The sequence below is a fragment of the Zingiber officinale genome, chromosome 1A, assembly GCF_018446385.1.
Source record: "Zingiber officinale cultivar Zhangliang chromosome 1A, Zo_v1.1, whole genome shotgun sequence".
NCBI lineage: Eukaryota > Viridiplantae > Streptophyta > Magnoliopsida > Zingiberales > Zingiberaceae > Zingiber > Zingiber officinale.
The window spans coordinates 169156335-169172302 of NC_055987.1; the positions used below are offsets into that span (position 1 = coordinate 169156335).

At 37.0% G+C, this 15968-nt stretch overlaps 1 protein-coding gene and 1 long non-coding RNA gene across 2 annotated transcripts; one reads left to right on the top strand and one right to left on the bottom strand.

Annotated features, from left to right (window-relative positions):
- The first annotated feature begins 6294 nt into the window (after positions 1-6294).
- On the top strand, positions 6295-7664 carry LOC122012297. The gene has a single exon (XM_042568790.1). The coding sequence runs from the start codon at positions 6495-6497 to the stop codon at positions 7443-7445; it is 951 nt and encodes a 316-aa protein (XP_042424724.1). The 5' UTR covers positions 6295-6494; the 3' UTR covers positions 7446-7664.
- Positions 7665-11146: 3482 nt separating this feature from the next.
- LOC122012307 lies at positions 11147-11684 on the bottom strand. Its single transcript, XR_006120180.1, has 3 exons — positions 11624-11684; positions 11322-11446; positions 11147-11173 (listed from the first exon to the last, which is right to left on the bottom strand). It is a non-coding gene; the product is annotated as an uncharacterized LOC122012307 (long non-coding RNA).
- Between the last annotated feature and the right edge of the window lie 4284 nt (positions 11685-15968).

Here is a 15968-nt window from a genome sequence, read left to right on the forward strand (position 1 = left end):
CAAATTCAAACATGCATGGTCATTGTTCAATCTTTTGATTTGAGTTTTTAACTTATCATTTTCTAATTTTAACTTATCAAACAACTCTAATGGGGATGCTTTTGCTAATTGTTTTTTCAAATCAGTGTTCTCTTTTTCTAATTTTACCAAATCCTTGGAAAGAACTTTAATGAAATTAAACAACTGCTTGGGAGATAGTGCACGTACCTCACTTACCTCATGTTCTGATGCTCTCGCTTCATCGTAGCTTTCTTTTGATGATTCTCCCCCTTCGTCAATGCTCATCTCTGAGCTAGTTTCGTCTTCCATTTGATGGTTTGCCATTAGGGCTAGTCCAGAGAAGGTCTCGGCCTTAGACTCAGAGGATGATAATTCATCCTATGTGGCCTTCAAGTTCTTGTGCTTTGATCTGTTGCCCTTGACTTTCTCCTTCTTCTTTAGTTTAGGGCATTCATCCTTGATATACCCTTCTTTGTTGCAGTTGTAACATCGGACCTTCCTTTTATTTTAGTAATCTTTGTACGTATATGATTTAAATTTATTAGACTGAATAAACTTATTAAATTTTCTTACCATTAGGACCACTTCGACTTCATCAAATGATTCTTCGGAGTCTTGATCTTCCATTCTTGCCTTTAGGGCAATGTCCTGATTCGGTCCCTTTCTTTGTCCTGGACACTGAGATTCATATAATTCAAAAATGAAAAAGAGATTTTCTAAAGTACTCACCTCAAGATCTTTGGATATATAATAGGAGTCTACTATCAATGTCTATTCCGGTGTTCTTGAGAACGCATTTAATGCATACCTTTGTGCGCCCCGATTAGTTATCGATTCTCCAAGGTTTGTTAATCCGGTGATAAGCTCCTTGATTCTTCCATGTAGATCTGCTACTAACTCTTCTTCATCCATCCGGAGGGTTGTCAGTTGGTTTCGGAGCAGGTCCTATCTCGCAAGCTTTGTTTTGCAAGTTCCTTCGTGCAGCTCCAGGAACTTCTCACAAAGTTCCTTTGCTAATTTGTACTCACTAATCCTATTCACTTCTTGGGGTGGAAGTACGTTAAATAGGCAAAACTCGACTCATCCATTTGCTACAAAGTCTGCTTACTCCTACTGGGTCCCTTAGCGGTCGGCTTGAGGGAGGGTGAATCGCCTGAAAAAGAAAACAAAAACCTTTCCCATTCTTTCAACTCTGATTAAAAGCAACTATAATAATAAATGAAAATAACAACTCAAAGACGAGACACCAGATTTACTTAGTTATAACCTAGGTGGTTGTTAATCCAAGATAAATGAAAACACTAAAAGAAAATCTCCTTTGTCGAAGGCGAAGAAGCCTCTTACACTCATTGAAAAGCTCAGACAATTGCTAGGAAATGATTACAAAAGTTGTTCTTTATTTCCTAGGTCTAGGGGTCTTTTTATAGCCCCTGGAAAATCTTATCCGTGGCTTGAAGGCGCCTTCCATAGGCCTGGAAGGTGCCTCCAGCGAGATGCCAAGGGATAAATCTTTATCCCTTGGCAACGATAACAACAGTCTGGTCGAAGGCGCTTTCTATAGGGCTGGAAGGCGCCTTTGCACCATATATCGAAGGCGCCTTCCACGGCGAGGTGCAGAGGCGCCATGGAGGCACTACGGAGGTGCCTTCAATTCCCTTTGAAGGTGCCTCCAGCAGCATCTTCAGCATTCTTTTGCTCTCCTACTGCCCCGATCGCCTGGGTGATGTCGGCCAACCGAAATAGGACTCACCCGAACCCAATTTTCGATCTTTTCCTCGAGCAGACTTTCGCTCTAGCTTCTCATCCCTAGGAGCGTCGTACATGTCCTCGTCTATCGGTGTGCTTTTCCACAACACCTTGTCCCTCAGATGCACTTAGTTCATCAACTCTCTTTCCGTGTCATTCTTCTCGCTAGCTGCGTCTTCCGCTCGACTTCTTGTGTTCCTAAGCTCCTGCACACTTAGACACAAAGATCAAAACATAACAGGACCTAACTTAACTTTGTTGATCACATTAAAACTGCCACGGGGTTCCAACAATATCGCCCTTTTTGATGTGCATCAACTCAAGTTTAAGTTAAGGAAAAAAACAAACCAAATTGCAAGTTGTAATGAAATTGCACGAATAATATTATGAAAGAAGTTAAAATAGCATTATAATGTTATAATTGAGTTAGCAAAACTCAAATTTCAAATTTTAAACATCCTAACTCCCCCTAAATTGCACGAATAATATTATGAAAGAAGTTAAAATAAGAGTTACCAAAATTCAATTTTCAAATTTTAAACATCCTAACTCCCCCTAAACTTGTACTTGTACCTTTCTTCCCCCTTTGATCACATCAAAAAATAGAAAAAAAATTAGAATATTTTGAAATTAATTTTGAGGGTGCTTATAAAATAGTAAACAGAATGTTTAACAATTTTTAAAAATTTTCATAAAGCATACTTTATATTTTGGCAAAATAAAAGAGTTAACAAAAATATTTGGCCAATTGTAAAAATTTGACTAGTATTTTAAAAAAAAATCCAACATGTTAAAAAATTATAATAGTAAATCATTTTAATAGTTAGTCAATTAAATATTTATTTCAATAAAATACTTCCAAACTGTGGCGAGACACTAGGTCTTCTTGGATATTAGAGCAACAACCACTTTCTTAGACAAAGCCTTTAAAGAAATTAATATTCAATTTCCTTTCTAACATTTTAACCCTTTTAAAATTGAGAGAATTTTAGTCTAAGTATGACTTTGGAACCCAATATAAGTTCCTACCTATTAGATTAATTAGAAATTTTGGAGGTACATAATTTTTAGGAATATTCCTAATTTATCCCTAGTGATGTCTAATATACCAATTTAGCTTACCATACTTTCTAAATTTTTGTTTTTGACAATTATTCAAATTCAAACATGCATGGTCATTGTTCAAACTTTTGATTTGAGTTTTTAACTTATCATTTTCTAATTTTAACTTATCAAACAACTCTAATGGGCATGCTTTTGCCAATTGTTTTTTCAAATCAGTGTTCTCTTTTTCTAATTTTACTAAATCCTTGGAAAGAACTTTAATGAAATTAAACAACTACTTGAGAGAAAGTGCACATACCTCACTTACCTCATGTTCTGATGTTATCCCTTCATCGTAACTTTCTTCTGATGATTCTCCCCCTTCGTCAGTGCTCATCTCATGAGCTAGTTTCATCTTCCGTTTGATGGTTTTCCATTAGGGCTAGTCCAGAGAAGGCCTCAGCCTCAGACTCAGAGGATGATAATTCATCCTATGTGACCTTCAAGTTCTTGTGCTTTGATCTGTTGCTCTTGACTTTCTCCTTCTTCTTTAGTTTAGGACATTCATCCTTGATTTGCCCTTCTTCATTGCAGTTGTAACATCGAAGCTTCCTTTTATTTTGATAATCCTTGTACGTCTATGATTTAAATTTATTAGACCGAATAAACTTATTAAATTTTCTTACCATTAGGGCCGCTTCGACTTCATCAAATAACTCTTCGGGGTCTTGATCTTCCATTCTTGCCTTTAGGGCAATATCCTGACTCAATCCCTTTCTTTGTCCAGCACACCGAGATTCATGTAATTCAAAAATGAAAAAGAGATTTTATAAAGTACTCACCTCAAAATCTTTGGATAATAGTAGGAGTCTATTATAGATGCCCATTTTGATGTTCTTATGAACACATTTAACGCATACCTTTGTGCGCCCAATTAGTTACTGATTCTCTGAGGTTTGTTAATCCTGTGATTAGCTCCATGATTCTTCTGTGTAGATGTGCTATTGACTCTCCTTCTTCCATACAGAGGTTTGTCAATTGATTCCGGAGCACATCCCGTCTTACGAGCTTTGTTTTGTAAGTTCCTTCGTGCAACTTCAGGAACTTCTCCCAAAGTTCTTTTGCTGAGACATAATCTCCGATCCGATTTACTTCCTGGGGTGGAAGTATGCTAAACAGGTGAAACTCGACTTGGTCATTTGCTACAAAGTCTGCTTGCTCCTTCTTGGTCCAACAATATTCTTCTTTTTCTTCTCCTTAGGGGTTTTTGGGAGCTACAAAATCATATTTAATTATTAATAGTATTTAAAAATCAATTTTGAAAAATACCTCTATGCGTTTCTTCCAAGATGCAAATTCTCCCTCAAATTTCGGTGGGAAGATTATCGGTTCGGCTATCGTTTTAGTACTTCAGTTGGCGGTTAGTCCTTCTGAGGCTGTTAGGCTCTGATACCGTTTGTTGGATCCCTTGACGATCGGCTTGAGGGAGGGTGAATTGCCTGAAAAAGTAAATAAAAACTTTTCCCGTTCTTTCAACTCTAATTAAAAGAAGCTATAATAATAAATGAAAATAACAACTTAAAGACGAGGCACCAGATTTATTTGGTTACAACCTAGGTGGTTGTTAATCCAAGACCAATAAAAGCACTAAAAGAAAATCTCCTTCGTTGAAGGCGAAGAAGCCTCTTACACTCGTTGAAAAGTTCAGACAGTTGCTAGGAAATGATTACAAGAGTTGTTACCTATTTCCTATGTCCAGAGGTCTTTTTATAGCTCTTGGGAAATTTTATCCAGAGCTGGAAGGCGCCTTCAAAGATGGAAAGCGACTCTAGTGAGGCGCCAAGGGGTAAAACTTTATCCCTTGACAATGGTAACATCAGCCTGGTCGAATGCGCCTTCCATAGGGTTGGAAGGCACCTTCGTATTGTTCATCGAAGGCGCCTTCTAGCCATGGAAGACGCCTTCCACAGCGAGGCGCGGAGGCGCCTTCAATTCCCTTTGAAGGCGCCTCCAGCAGCATCTTCAGTCTTCTTTTGCTCTCCTACTGCTCCGATCATGGTCAACCGAAATAGGGTTCACCCGAACCCAATTTCCGACCTTCTTCTCGAGCAGGCTTCCGCTCCAACTTCTCGTCCCTTGGAGCGTCGCACACGTCATTCTCATCCATCGATGTACTCTTCCGCAGCACCTCGTCCCTCGGATGCACTAAGCCCGTCGACTCCCTTCCCGTGTCGTCTTTCTCGCTAGCTGTGTCTTCCACTCGACTCTTATGTTCCTAAGTTCCTACACACTTAGACACAAAGATCAAAACATAATATAACTTAACTTAGTTGATCATATTAAAATTATTACGGGGTTCCAACATTACTCTCTCTCTTCTTGTACGACCATTATTTGCAAGTTAGAAGAGTTCTTTTCATACTTTTTAGCCAAATCCTCTGGACCGCAAATTGCGGTACAGAGAATGGACTACACAAGTTGATTGGTTGATGAGGATGGATCCCACCTATTAAATAGATGAGATCCATCCCCATCAACCAATGAATATAGTGGTCCATCCTCTAGACCGTAAATTGTGATCCAAAAGATTTATGCTTCATACTTTTTGCCACTCAAATTATACAAATGAAATTTACTCCCTTATTTCACACTTTATTGCTTGGATCCTCACTCATTCTATAGTAAAAACTTCTTTAGATTAATCGAGGCTTAAAAAACCAGAGTCATTGACTCATTGTGATACCCTCTTCAATTTCAGTAGCATGCTAAAAATTAATTTTAAATTATTGGAAATCATTAAAATTACGTGAATTAATTTTTAGATGATCTTACACCACTATATAAGCTTCAAAAATTCATTTTCTCTTTAACAATTTTTCACCATCACTTTAAAGTCATTTAGAACATTGTCATGAAAATCTAATAAAATTTCATCATTCACGAATAAGAAATAATTCAAAGTGTGCAACTATAAATGTTAATCCGTCATGAATTGATCAACCTCCAACAAGAACAAAGTTCAAGATTTATTCTCTCTTATATTTCATAAATAGGCTTCAAATTTATAGTAAGATTATATTTATTTTATCCATCATATTCAACATAAATTCATTTCACTATATATATATATTATATTATATTATATTAATTTGTCCAAAAAACAATTTATAGAGTTATGCTTAAATAAACTTCTAAAAAAATGTTAATTAATTATTTTTTTAATTTTTTTATTATAGTAAGTTTGGCTAAACGTATTTATTGTATAATAGTTTTGGGCTTTTATACCTCGTTAAAATAATTATCATATTTAAATTTATGGATTAAAAAGGAAAATAAAAAAAATAGAATTACATTTTATTTCGACAATGAGAAAGAAAGGCGCCATGAATTTTCCCGAACCGTGAAGGAGCATCTCCCACGCCACGTGCACGGTGCACTTCCTCTATCAAATCTCGGCCGTCCATCTCAACCACATGAGAGACAAAGAAGAAAGAAGAAAGAAGAAAGAAGAAAGAAGAAAGAAAGTTAAGGAACAAACGCAAACAAATTCTTCCTCCTTCTTCATCACGGATCTCGAAATCGGTTGCGTTTTGTTCTTAGGGTTCTTAAAATACTCGATCGCTTGCTTCGATTTCGGTTTTTCTGGGGTTCGATTGCTCCTCTTGTTTGAGGGATCCGGATTTAGGGTTTCTAGATTTGAATCGATGAACGACCCCTCGCAGATGTTGATGAACCGTGGCTTCGGGATCTGGCCTCCTCCGTGGCCGGAGGATCCGATGGGGTTCTACAGTTCCTGCCGGCTACCTCCGCCCTTCGCTGCCCCCGGTGGAGCCGTGCCCGGCCGCGTGATGAACTGGAAGGCTAAGAAGTTAGTGGGTCACCGCAAGAAGGCGGCGGCAGTGGCTACCGGAGGTGTGCCTCTTGGTGGCGGTGGCATCGCTGGTGGATACAATCCGGCGGCATTTCAAGAATTCCAGTACGAGAATCGCGTAAAGGCGCGCCGGTTCTACTCGAAGAAGAAGTTCGTTCGCTCCGCCCCTTTCGCCCCCCGGAATACGACCTCATTCCTCATTCGCGCGAAGAAATCCGGCGGGATCGCCCCGCTGGTCTCACCATGCCCCGTCACGCCGGCGGTCCTTCCGACTCCCGAGCTCTCCCCGACGCGGGAGGACCTCGCCGACTTGGTCAAGGAGGAGTGGGGCGTCGACGGTTACGGTTCGATGAAGGGTCTAATCCGTCTCCGGTGGCCGAGTGGCCACGAGACCCGGCCTGACGAGGAGGAGGATGGTAACGAGGAGGAGACGTCGAGCGAGAGCGACGTCGAAGAACACTTGGAGGTCGAGCGCCGGCTGGACCACGATGTGAGTCGGTTCGAGATGGTGTACCCCGTCGAGGAGCACAGCCTGGAGTCAGTGTCGGCGTCGGAGCTACTGGAGGGCAGAGTGAACGACCAGGGCGCACACATAGCGCTGCTGGAGGAGGAGAACATAACGCTGAAGGGGCGGCTTTTCCGATTGGACAGAGAGGTCGCCGAGCTAAAAAAGCGGGTGCTGCTACTGGAGTCCATCCACGCTGACAACAAGAACACTAACGGCGGCAACGACGTCGAAGAGGAGTGCTCGGAACGGAGCAGCGGGGCTGCAATGGCGGATTAAGTGGAGACCTTCGAATTAGCTACTGCTTCTTCACCTTCACCTTCACCTTCTGCTCCCTTTTTCTCTGCTATAAATTGTATGTTTTGGATATAGCAATGTTGTAGAAGATAGAATTAGAGAATTTTTCTTCTCATGCAAATTATTGTTGTGTGTTGTTCATGCTCGTCTGTGAACTTACTTTGTTATGCTTATAGATTAGTTTGTGTAATTTTGAACAAATTGATTTGTATGTTTCTTTAGGATGGCACAGTGAGTATGATTAGTGGCCCATCCAAGGATGCTCCACACTCTTTTTGAAAGGGATAAATCACGGAAGCATTTACTTGCCTGACGGAAATTGATCCTGAAACAATTGTCCAAGTTGATACCGATTATGCCAATTCGTGGGGTTATGGTTTTGCACTAATGGAACTTGCAAGAGTTTTACCAGTGCAATTGAAATTGTAGATTATAAAACAGGTTTGATTCCAAATATTTGTAGAATCAAATTGATTATACTCTTCAGTTACGAGTTACAGTAGGATATGTATAATATAATCAATTAGCAAGAAATTAATGTTATGATTTTATTGGAGTACTAGAATATGAATAATTAATCAAATTATCTAATAAATAAATATTTTTATACAGTAATTTATCAAAGAATATAATTTTAGTAATTAAAATTAACTAAGAGAATTTTAATTATTCTTTATTAAAAAATATCTTTAGGCTTTAGCACTTCTAATTATAATTAGCAAGACGCAAAATATTTTATAATTTATAAATAATCCTACCTACTAAGTTAATTTTTTTATCAAAAATTTCTTTTAGACTTGAAAAAAATATCAATGATCACTCAGTAGGTTTAAAAATTTATAATGATCAAATAATTCATTTTTGAAGGAGTAACTATAGCTTCAAATTATAAATTAAGTTGCACTTTACAATTAAAAATAAAAAAAAATTATCACTAACTGATTTAGAAAAATAAGTTAGAATCTTATTTTAATTAAAAATAAATTTAATTGGACTCAAAAAAAAAATTTAATGTTCGAGTTAGGACATTTTCTTTATCTAGCAAAGTTATCATTTTCTTTATTAATTTCCAAAGAATTCCCATTGTGCAACGAGCTCTTCCAGTCTCCCACCTCTTCGCCTTCTTCCATCTCCCACCTCTTCGCCTTCCAGTAAAAACCCCTAATCCTATCTTCATGTTTCCACTTCCTCAAACTTTTTCTGGTTGTTTTTACTTCTTTCTTTCTTTCTCCTCTTCTCACAAATCGCTTTCAAGTTGTTCTTTTCCATCCTCCTGGTCCACCAAATCATCGTCATCAATGAAGGTCTTGTATTCTTGATATTATATATGATAATTAAATAATAATAAAATATTAATTATTAGTTAAGAATTTACTTGCAGAATTTTTTAAACAAATTTAAAATTTTTTTAGGATTTAAAGAGAATTCATATGAGATTTTTAAGAAGATAAATAAATTAAATTTTGAGTGTGTCTGTTTAGAATATCACTCGAACTAATTAGGAATTAATTGATTTTATTAACCAAACATTATAATTAATTAATCTAAGCATATATATAAACGCCTAAGTTTCTTCTCTCTACTCTCATTTTCCTCCCAAGCCCCTCTCCCGTGCCTAGCTCCCTATCGCCAACGCTCATCCCTTTTCTTCCTCTCTCCACCGACTCACCTCCTCCATTGCTTGATTCACCGTCGCCTCCTTCATCACCTATTCCTTCATCGTCGCCGCGAACACCAACATTGAGCCACCTCCCCGCCAAGCCACCCCTGCGCACAATGGTTGCAGGGTCACTCCTGCACGTAATGACCTTCAGGTCAGCCCTACACGTGACAACTATTGGGTTATACCGGCACACGATGCTCACCGGATGCCTCTATGCGATGCTCTTCATGTGTCAATGGTGAGTGATCCAGGGGTAAAGTGGGACCCAAATGGTAGGGGGCCAATGACACGTAGGGGTCAGAGGTAGCACGCACTACAAAAAATAAGACATTTTGGGACGAATTTTGGGACGAATTTTAAAAAAAAATTCGTTGCAAAATTTTTTGGGACGAAATCAGGGACGAAAATATTTTCGTCCCAAAATCTTTGATGCCAACTTTTGGAACGAATTATGGTTTGTTGCAAATTCGGCAACGAATTTGGGGACAAAATTGGCGACGAATAAAATTTTCGTCCCCAAATTCGTCGCAAAAAAGGAACGAATAATTTTTTGTTGCAAACTTAGCAACGAATTTGGGGATGAATTCAGTTCGGAGGAAATAATTTTTTGTTGCCAAATTTGTTCCTATTTTTGCAACAAATTTGGGGATGAATTCGGTGTCAAATTATTTTTTGTTGCTAAGTTTGTCCCTAATATTGTAACGAATTTGGGGACGAATTCGGTGACAAATTTTTTTTTGTTGCCAAATTTGTCCCTAATTTTGCAACAAATAATAAATTTGTTGCAAAATTGGCAACGTATTTTGCAACAAAATTTGGCAATGACTTCAATATTCGTAGCCAAATTCGTTGATAATTTTCATAAGCATTTGCGACGAATTTGGGAACAAAAATACTAATTTAATTAATAAATAAATTTTCGTCCCAAAATTCGTCCCAGAATCTGGGACGAATTTTGTGGATTCATCCCAGAATTCGTCCCAAATTCTGGGACGAATCCACATATTCGTCCCAGATTCTGGGACGAAAATAAATTTGTCGCAAAATTATTGAGGATTATGATAGAGTGGGAACAAATCGTTTTCGTCGCCAAATTCGTCCCTAATATTAAATTTTTTTTCCAAATTAAATTTCTTTCTATAATTCAATCCATAGATACATAAACACCAAATTCAAATAACATATTATATACATTCAACACATCCTAATTTCACATACAGGAGTAATAATTGAACTCGATCAACTCATAATTCAACAAACATAAAGATCTCAACAAATTTTACAAGATCTATCTTGTTCAAGCTTCAAGAAAATATTATAAAGTTCAACAATCAAATGTTATATAAATCCATCATCCATCCAAGGAGGTAAATAAACTAAGAATACATCAAGTCATCTTCGTCTGCCACAAAAGCTTTGCACCCCCTCAAATCTCCTTTGCCTACATAACAACAAACAAATAAACCAGATCATGTGTAACAAGAAAGATTATAAATATGATACGATATGCCCATGCAACAAAAAAGATTGAAAACAAGACATAACTGTGAAATTCCTTAAACATTCAAATAAATGCCCTATTTACCAACGATATGAACCATCCATGTCATAAAATTATAAGAAGTATCTTGAAACTAAGTAAAAGTATCGTAAATATGATACAACCTAATATAAATGGCACATCAAATTGTTATAATAATATCTATTTCACCATATCAATCAATAGCTACAAATATTCTATGTCCATGACACATGGAGAGCATGAAAGATATTCTTAAAATTTCCTAACATATGAAAATAGCTCAAATGAAGAAAACACAAACTAATTAAACTTAATTTTTTCGTGATACAAGTGTTTTAGTAATCATGGTTACTTGGTTGCTAGGTAAACTCTAATCATAATTTGCAATTTGAACTAATAATACAATAGTAACAAATTTCAATAAATTAAAAGCAATTAAAAAATAAATAAATAAATAAAATTAAAAGTTTAACATGTTACTTAATACTTACTTTTTTCTCGGACCTTTAGTTCGCCTTACCAACCCTGTTAAAAACAAATTGACAATATTAATTAAAATAAAAATTAGAAAAGTTAACAAGCCATTGATTAATGTGTAAAACAGTAAACATGAGACAAATAATCATCATACATAATTATGGGAAATTTTTTTAAATAAGCTAACAAAACTTACCCATCATCAAAAATCAAAGTCATCATTGTGATTATCATCATCCTCCTCCTCCGCCTCCTCTTCCTCATTCTGCATTATACCTGAATTCTTGTTATACATCCAACTTCGCTCATTCTGCATTTTAACTGAATTCAGCTATTTAGTTAAACATTATTAAAAGAGATAAATCTTATCATTGAAGACGAAACAACAAAGAACAGCTTATCAAAAAGAAGAAACGCAATTAATCAACTATCAAATAACTATTTAAAGCTAACTTTATATACAGATCATTAAATGCATATTAATGAACTTAGGAATACCGAAAAGAGGTGAACAAATACAGTTGTCTTCAACTACACTGAGATCACCCCAAATTGAGACCTGCACAAACAACATTATCAATTATTATAGTATTAATCTAACAATTTTAATAGAGTTGAAGCAATTGTAATTAAATTGAAATAATAATATTTTAATGGAACAAAATTTGGAAAAAACAAAATTACTCTCTATATTAGAGCAATTGTGGATCAGAATTGACATTTTTTAGATGAAAAATAAAATATTTTGATAAGGATGTTTTTGAGATAAAAAATAGAATAGGGCCGCTTCTGTTATTTTCTTTAAAAGAAAATTTTTTTAACAGTAATAATAATGATGAGCACCCTTTAAATTTTGTATCAAAGAAAAAAAAAACATGTCAACTCTATTGTAATTTGTCCCTCCATTAATTAATTCAAATCTAAAAACTATCCTACAAGTATTTGTAATGATAAAGAGAATCAGTACACAGAAAATCAAAGGTAAATTTATACCTATGGTATATTGGAGCTCCTCATACATTTAGGATTCAAAACCCTAGTATCAAAATTTTGCCCTAGTGTAGTTGAGATTTTATTACTTCCACACCCCTAAACTGCACATCTATATACAAGAAGAACTACAAATCTTTATCCAAAAAACAGCCCTAAACCCTATTTCATAGATCATTGGTCATTGACATCTAAGTGATCAAGGGTTGCAGTGCTTTTCTTTGTTAACAAACAAGAATGAAGCCCTAAATTTCACAGATCAGTACTCCACCATTCCAAATCTTGCGACATCAGTGCTAGCAGCGGCGACTCGCGGCCAACTGCCGCCAACCACGGCCAGCCGCGGCCACGCGTGGCCAGGCGACCCCACGCGCGGCGCGCGGCCACGCGCGGCCAGCCGCGGCCTCGCGAGAAGAAGTGGGCAGATGTGGGAGAAGGGAGAGGGAAGAGGGGAGAAGGGAGAGGGTTACCTGTGCCGCAGCCGATCGGGAAGGAATCAGTCGTCGCAAGAGTTGCAGTGAAGGGATGAGTGAAGGGGCAGATGGGTGGGAGGAAATTTAGGGTAGTTTTTGGGACGAATCTAGGAATTCGTCCCCAAATCTGGGACGAATTCCAGATTTCGTCCCAAAATATAAAATATTTTAAAAAAAAATAGAAAAATGATTCGGAGACATTAAATATGGACTTAGAGATGTCGTATTTTCGTGAAACAAGTTTCTATGAATTTCTAATTTTCTTGTGATGTTAAAAATATTTTCTTTTTTAATTTTAATATAATATAATGACTTTGGTGATTTTTTACCTTGGATTAGGTCATATTCGAGTTAAAAAAATCACCACACTCAAAATATAAAGTTAAAATTCAGGATTAGGATATTTATATGATCGGTACAAAATTAGGAACCCATAGAAACTTATTTTATGGAATTCCGAGATCGTTAGGTCCATATTTAGGCCTTCCGAATGATTTTTCTTTTAATTTTTATTTTTCTTAAATTTGGTACAAATCCTAGATTCGTCCCTAAATCTGGGACGAATCTAGAAATTCATCCCAAAATCTGGGACGAATCCAGGATTCGTCCCAAATTTAAGAAAAATAAAAATTAAAAGAAACATCATTCGGAAGACCTAAATATGGACCTAACGATCTCGGAATTTTATGAAACAAGTTTCTTTGGGTTCCTAATTTTCTCATGATCTTAAAAATATCTTCATCCATAATTTTAACATATTGTATTGAGTACGGTGAATTTTTTATTATGAATTAGGTCATATTCATGTTAAAAAATCACCACAGTTAATTAATTAGGTTAAAATTCAGATTTAGGATATTTTTATGATCATGAGAAAATTAGGAATCCATTGAAACTTGTTTCATGAAATTCTGAGATTGTTAGGTCCATATTTAGGTCTTCCAAATGATTTTTCTTTTAATTTTTATTTTTCTTAAATTTGGGACGAATCCTGGATTCGTCCCAAAATCTGGGACTGTAACGACCCAATTTTCCCTATTCTGAGTTTCAAATGTCCATAAAGATATTTAAAAATGCTTTTAAAATATTCTAGAGATTTTTAGAAATTTTTAGAATATTTTTGCGTAATTTTTGGAGGTCGTTTAGCATTTTTACAAAACCAAAGAAGTTTAGGCAAAAAGCGTTGGAAGTGAGGTTTGAACCCGGGACCTCGGGTCAGACTGACCCAAGCCAAAACCGGCCTGACCAACTAAGCCAGCGAGTTTTTGTTAGTTGTATATGGAGCAATATGTATATAAGTAGTAGTTAGGAATAAGAATAAATAAGAAGGAAAATAGTGACAGCCGAGACTTGAATCCGCGAGCCTTGACTTAGTCAAAGCGCAGCAAACCAACCGGTCTACAAAAGCTTTGTTAATTATATAGGAGGTGGAATATATTTAAGCTATAGTTAGAGCGTTTTGAATAAAAGGGGAATAAAAGTGCGCGGCTGGGATTCGAACCCATGAGCTGGGCTTTAAGCAAAATCGGCCCAAACCAGCTGAGCTACACGGACTTTGTCAACCTAATATGGAAAGAATTGGATATAAAGTATAGTTATAATGGAAAAACCCGAATTATAAGAGAAGGTTTAAGTTTTCTTTTCCCCAAAACCTAACTTTCCTCCTCTCCCGACGCGACGGCGCTGTGCTCGGGCGGAAACGCAGCCACTTTGGAGCTTCTTTCCGGCGGCCGGCGAAGGCTTTTTCCGGCGAACCTTGCGGACCCGAGTTCCTCCCGTCGAAGAGAGCCCGCGAGCACAAGAGGAGACCGAGATTTCGAGCTCCACCCGGAACCCTAATCGCCCCTTCCTCCTTCTCGGTTGTAAGTGCAAGAACAAGGGGTAAGTACTACTCACCTGCGGTAGGAGTTGCTCCGATCTTTCGGTTTTCGTTTCCTTGTTTTCCTGAGTTTCTTGAATCCGAAACATGCTATAAGGATTTTGGCTTTTGGGTATTCTGCCGTGAGCTTCACAGGGAAATCAAGGTTTCGTTTAGGTTAGTTGAGCATGTAGTATGATTCTAGTGCCAAGTAGAATTGTATGCATTCTATCCTTAATTATTGCTAGGGATTTTGGCCGCGCACAGTGGAGTTTCGGTTGATTCCTTGCTGCCCTGTTTAGGATCATACCGAACAGATCATTATAGTTATCCCATGTCGCTGCCATGAGTTCACTTAAGGATGCATTGTCTTGGCTTGCTGTTGAATGCTTTGAGTTGTATGTTGTACATGAATTTCCTTGCTTTAAGGTCATGTTGTACATAGTTAAAGTTGATTAGAGATTTGTTTTTACAGCATGTTTAAGAAGATGAGTAGCATTCTGTGTCTGTTTGTTTTTACAGCATGATTAGGATCACTAAAGGTAGCATCCTTTGTCTATTTTACAGCATGCTTAAGAAACCCTAAAGTAGTATTCTTTGTCTATGTTTTATAACATGATTAGAATCCCTAAAGTAGCATTTTTGCCCTATTTTACAGCATGTTTAGAAAGTCCAGATTTGCTTTCCTTTGCTCTATTTTATAACAGGCTTAGGGAGTTCAGATTTGTTTTCCTTTGTGTTATTTTTATACAGCATGCTTGGTTAGTTGTAATCATATACTTGTTAGATATATATCTAAAGGATTCTAATAAGCTCTAATAAAGGATTATGAGAAGTATGAGTAAAGAAAAAGACCAAGGTCTAATTAAAAAGAGATAACAAGTAAATTAAAGTAAGAGGCTAGTACCCGACATCCAAGAGCTTGTCGTTAAACAAATCCAGGTGACCATTTCCGAGGTCTTGGCCCTGGTAGACCGAGGTCTTCTCTTTTAGGATTGGTGGCTCGCAACCCCAACCTATTAGGGAACGCGCATGAGTTGGTACTAGGCCTGGGCCCAAGAAAAGAAAACCTAAGAAAAGAAAAGTTAAGTAAGAAGGAAGAAAGAAAAGAAAAGTTAAGTAAGAAGGAAGAAAGAAAGAAGAAGAAAGTAAAAGATAGAAATTAAAAGATTAATTTCTAACACAAGGATACAAGAAATGAAATAAGTTCCAAGCTTAGAATAAATAAGAATGGTTAGTTTCTTTGATTCTAAGTTTACATTGTTAGTTTCTTGTTATCCTGCTTGATACTGAGTATGATTTGTATTCCGTTCATTTTCTGTATACCATGAGCACATGCAGATAGCTTTATTATTTCAGTTTCAGCACTTATGCATTTCGAGTTTTGTGAGATAGATTAGTACTTACTAAGCGTTTTCGCTTATAGATCTTGTTTTCTTTCCTCCTACTGCAGATAAAGAAAAGCTAAGATATGAAGGGAGGTGACAGGGTGGTGGTGATGATGGATGTGTGTGGTGACTGA

Bases quoted from the DNA above. Each gene is read 5' to 3' on its own strand.
- LOC122012297 (XM_042568790.1), top strand. From the start codon at position 6,495: ATGAACGACCCCTCGCAGATGTTGATGAACCGTGGCTTCGGGATCTGG.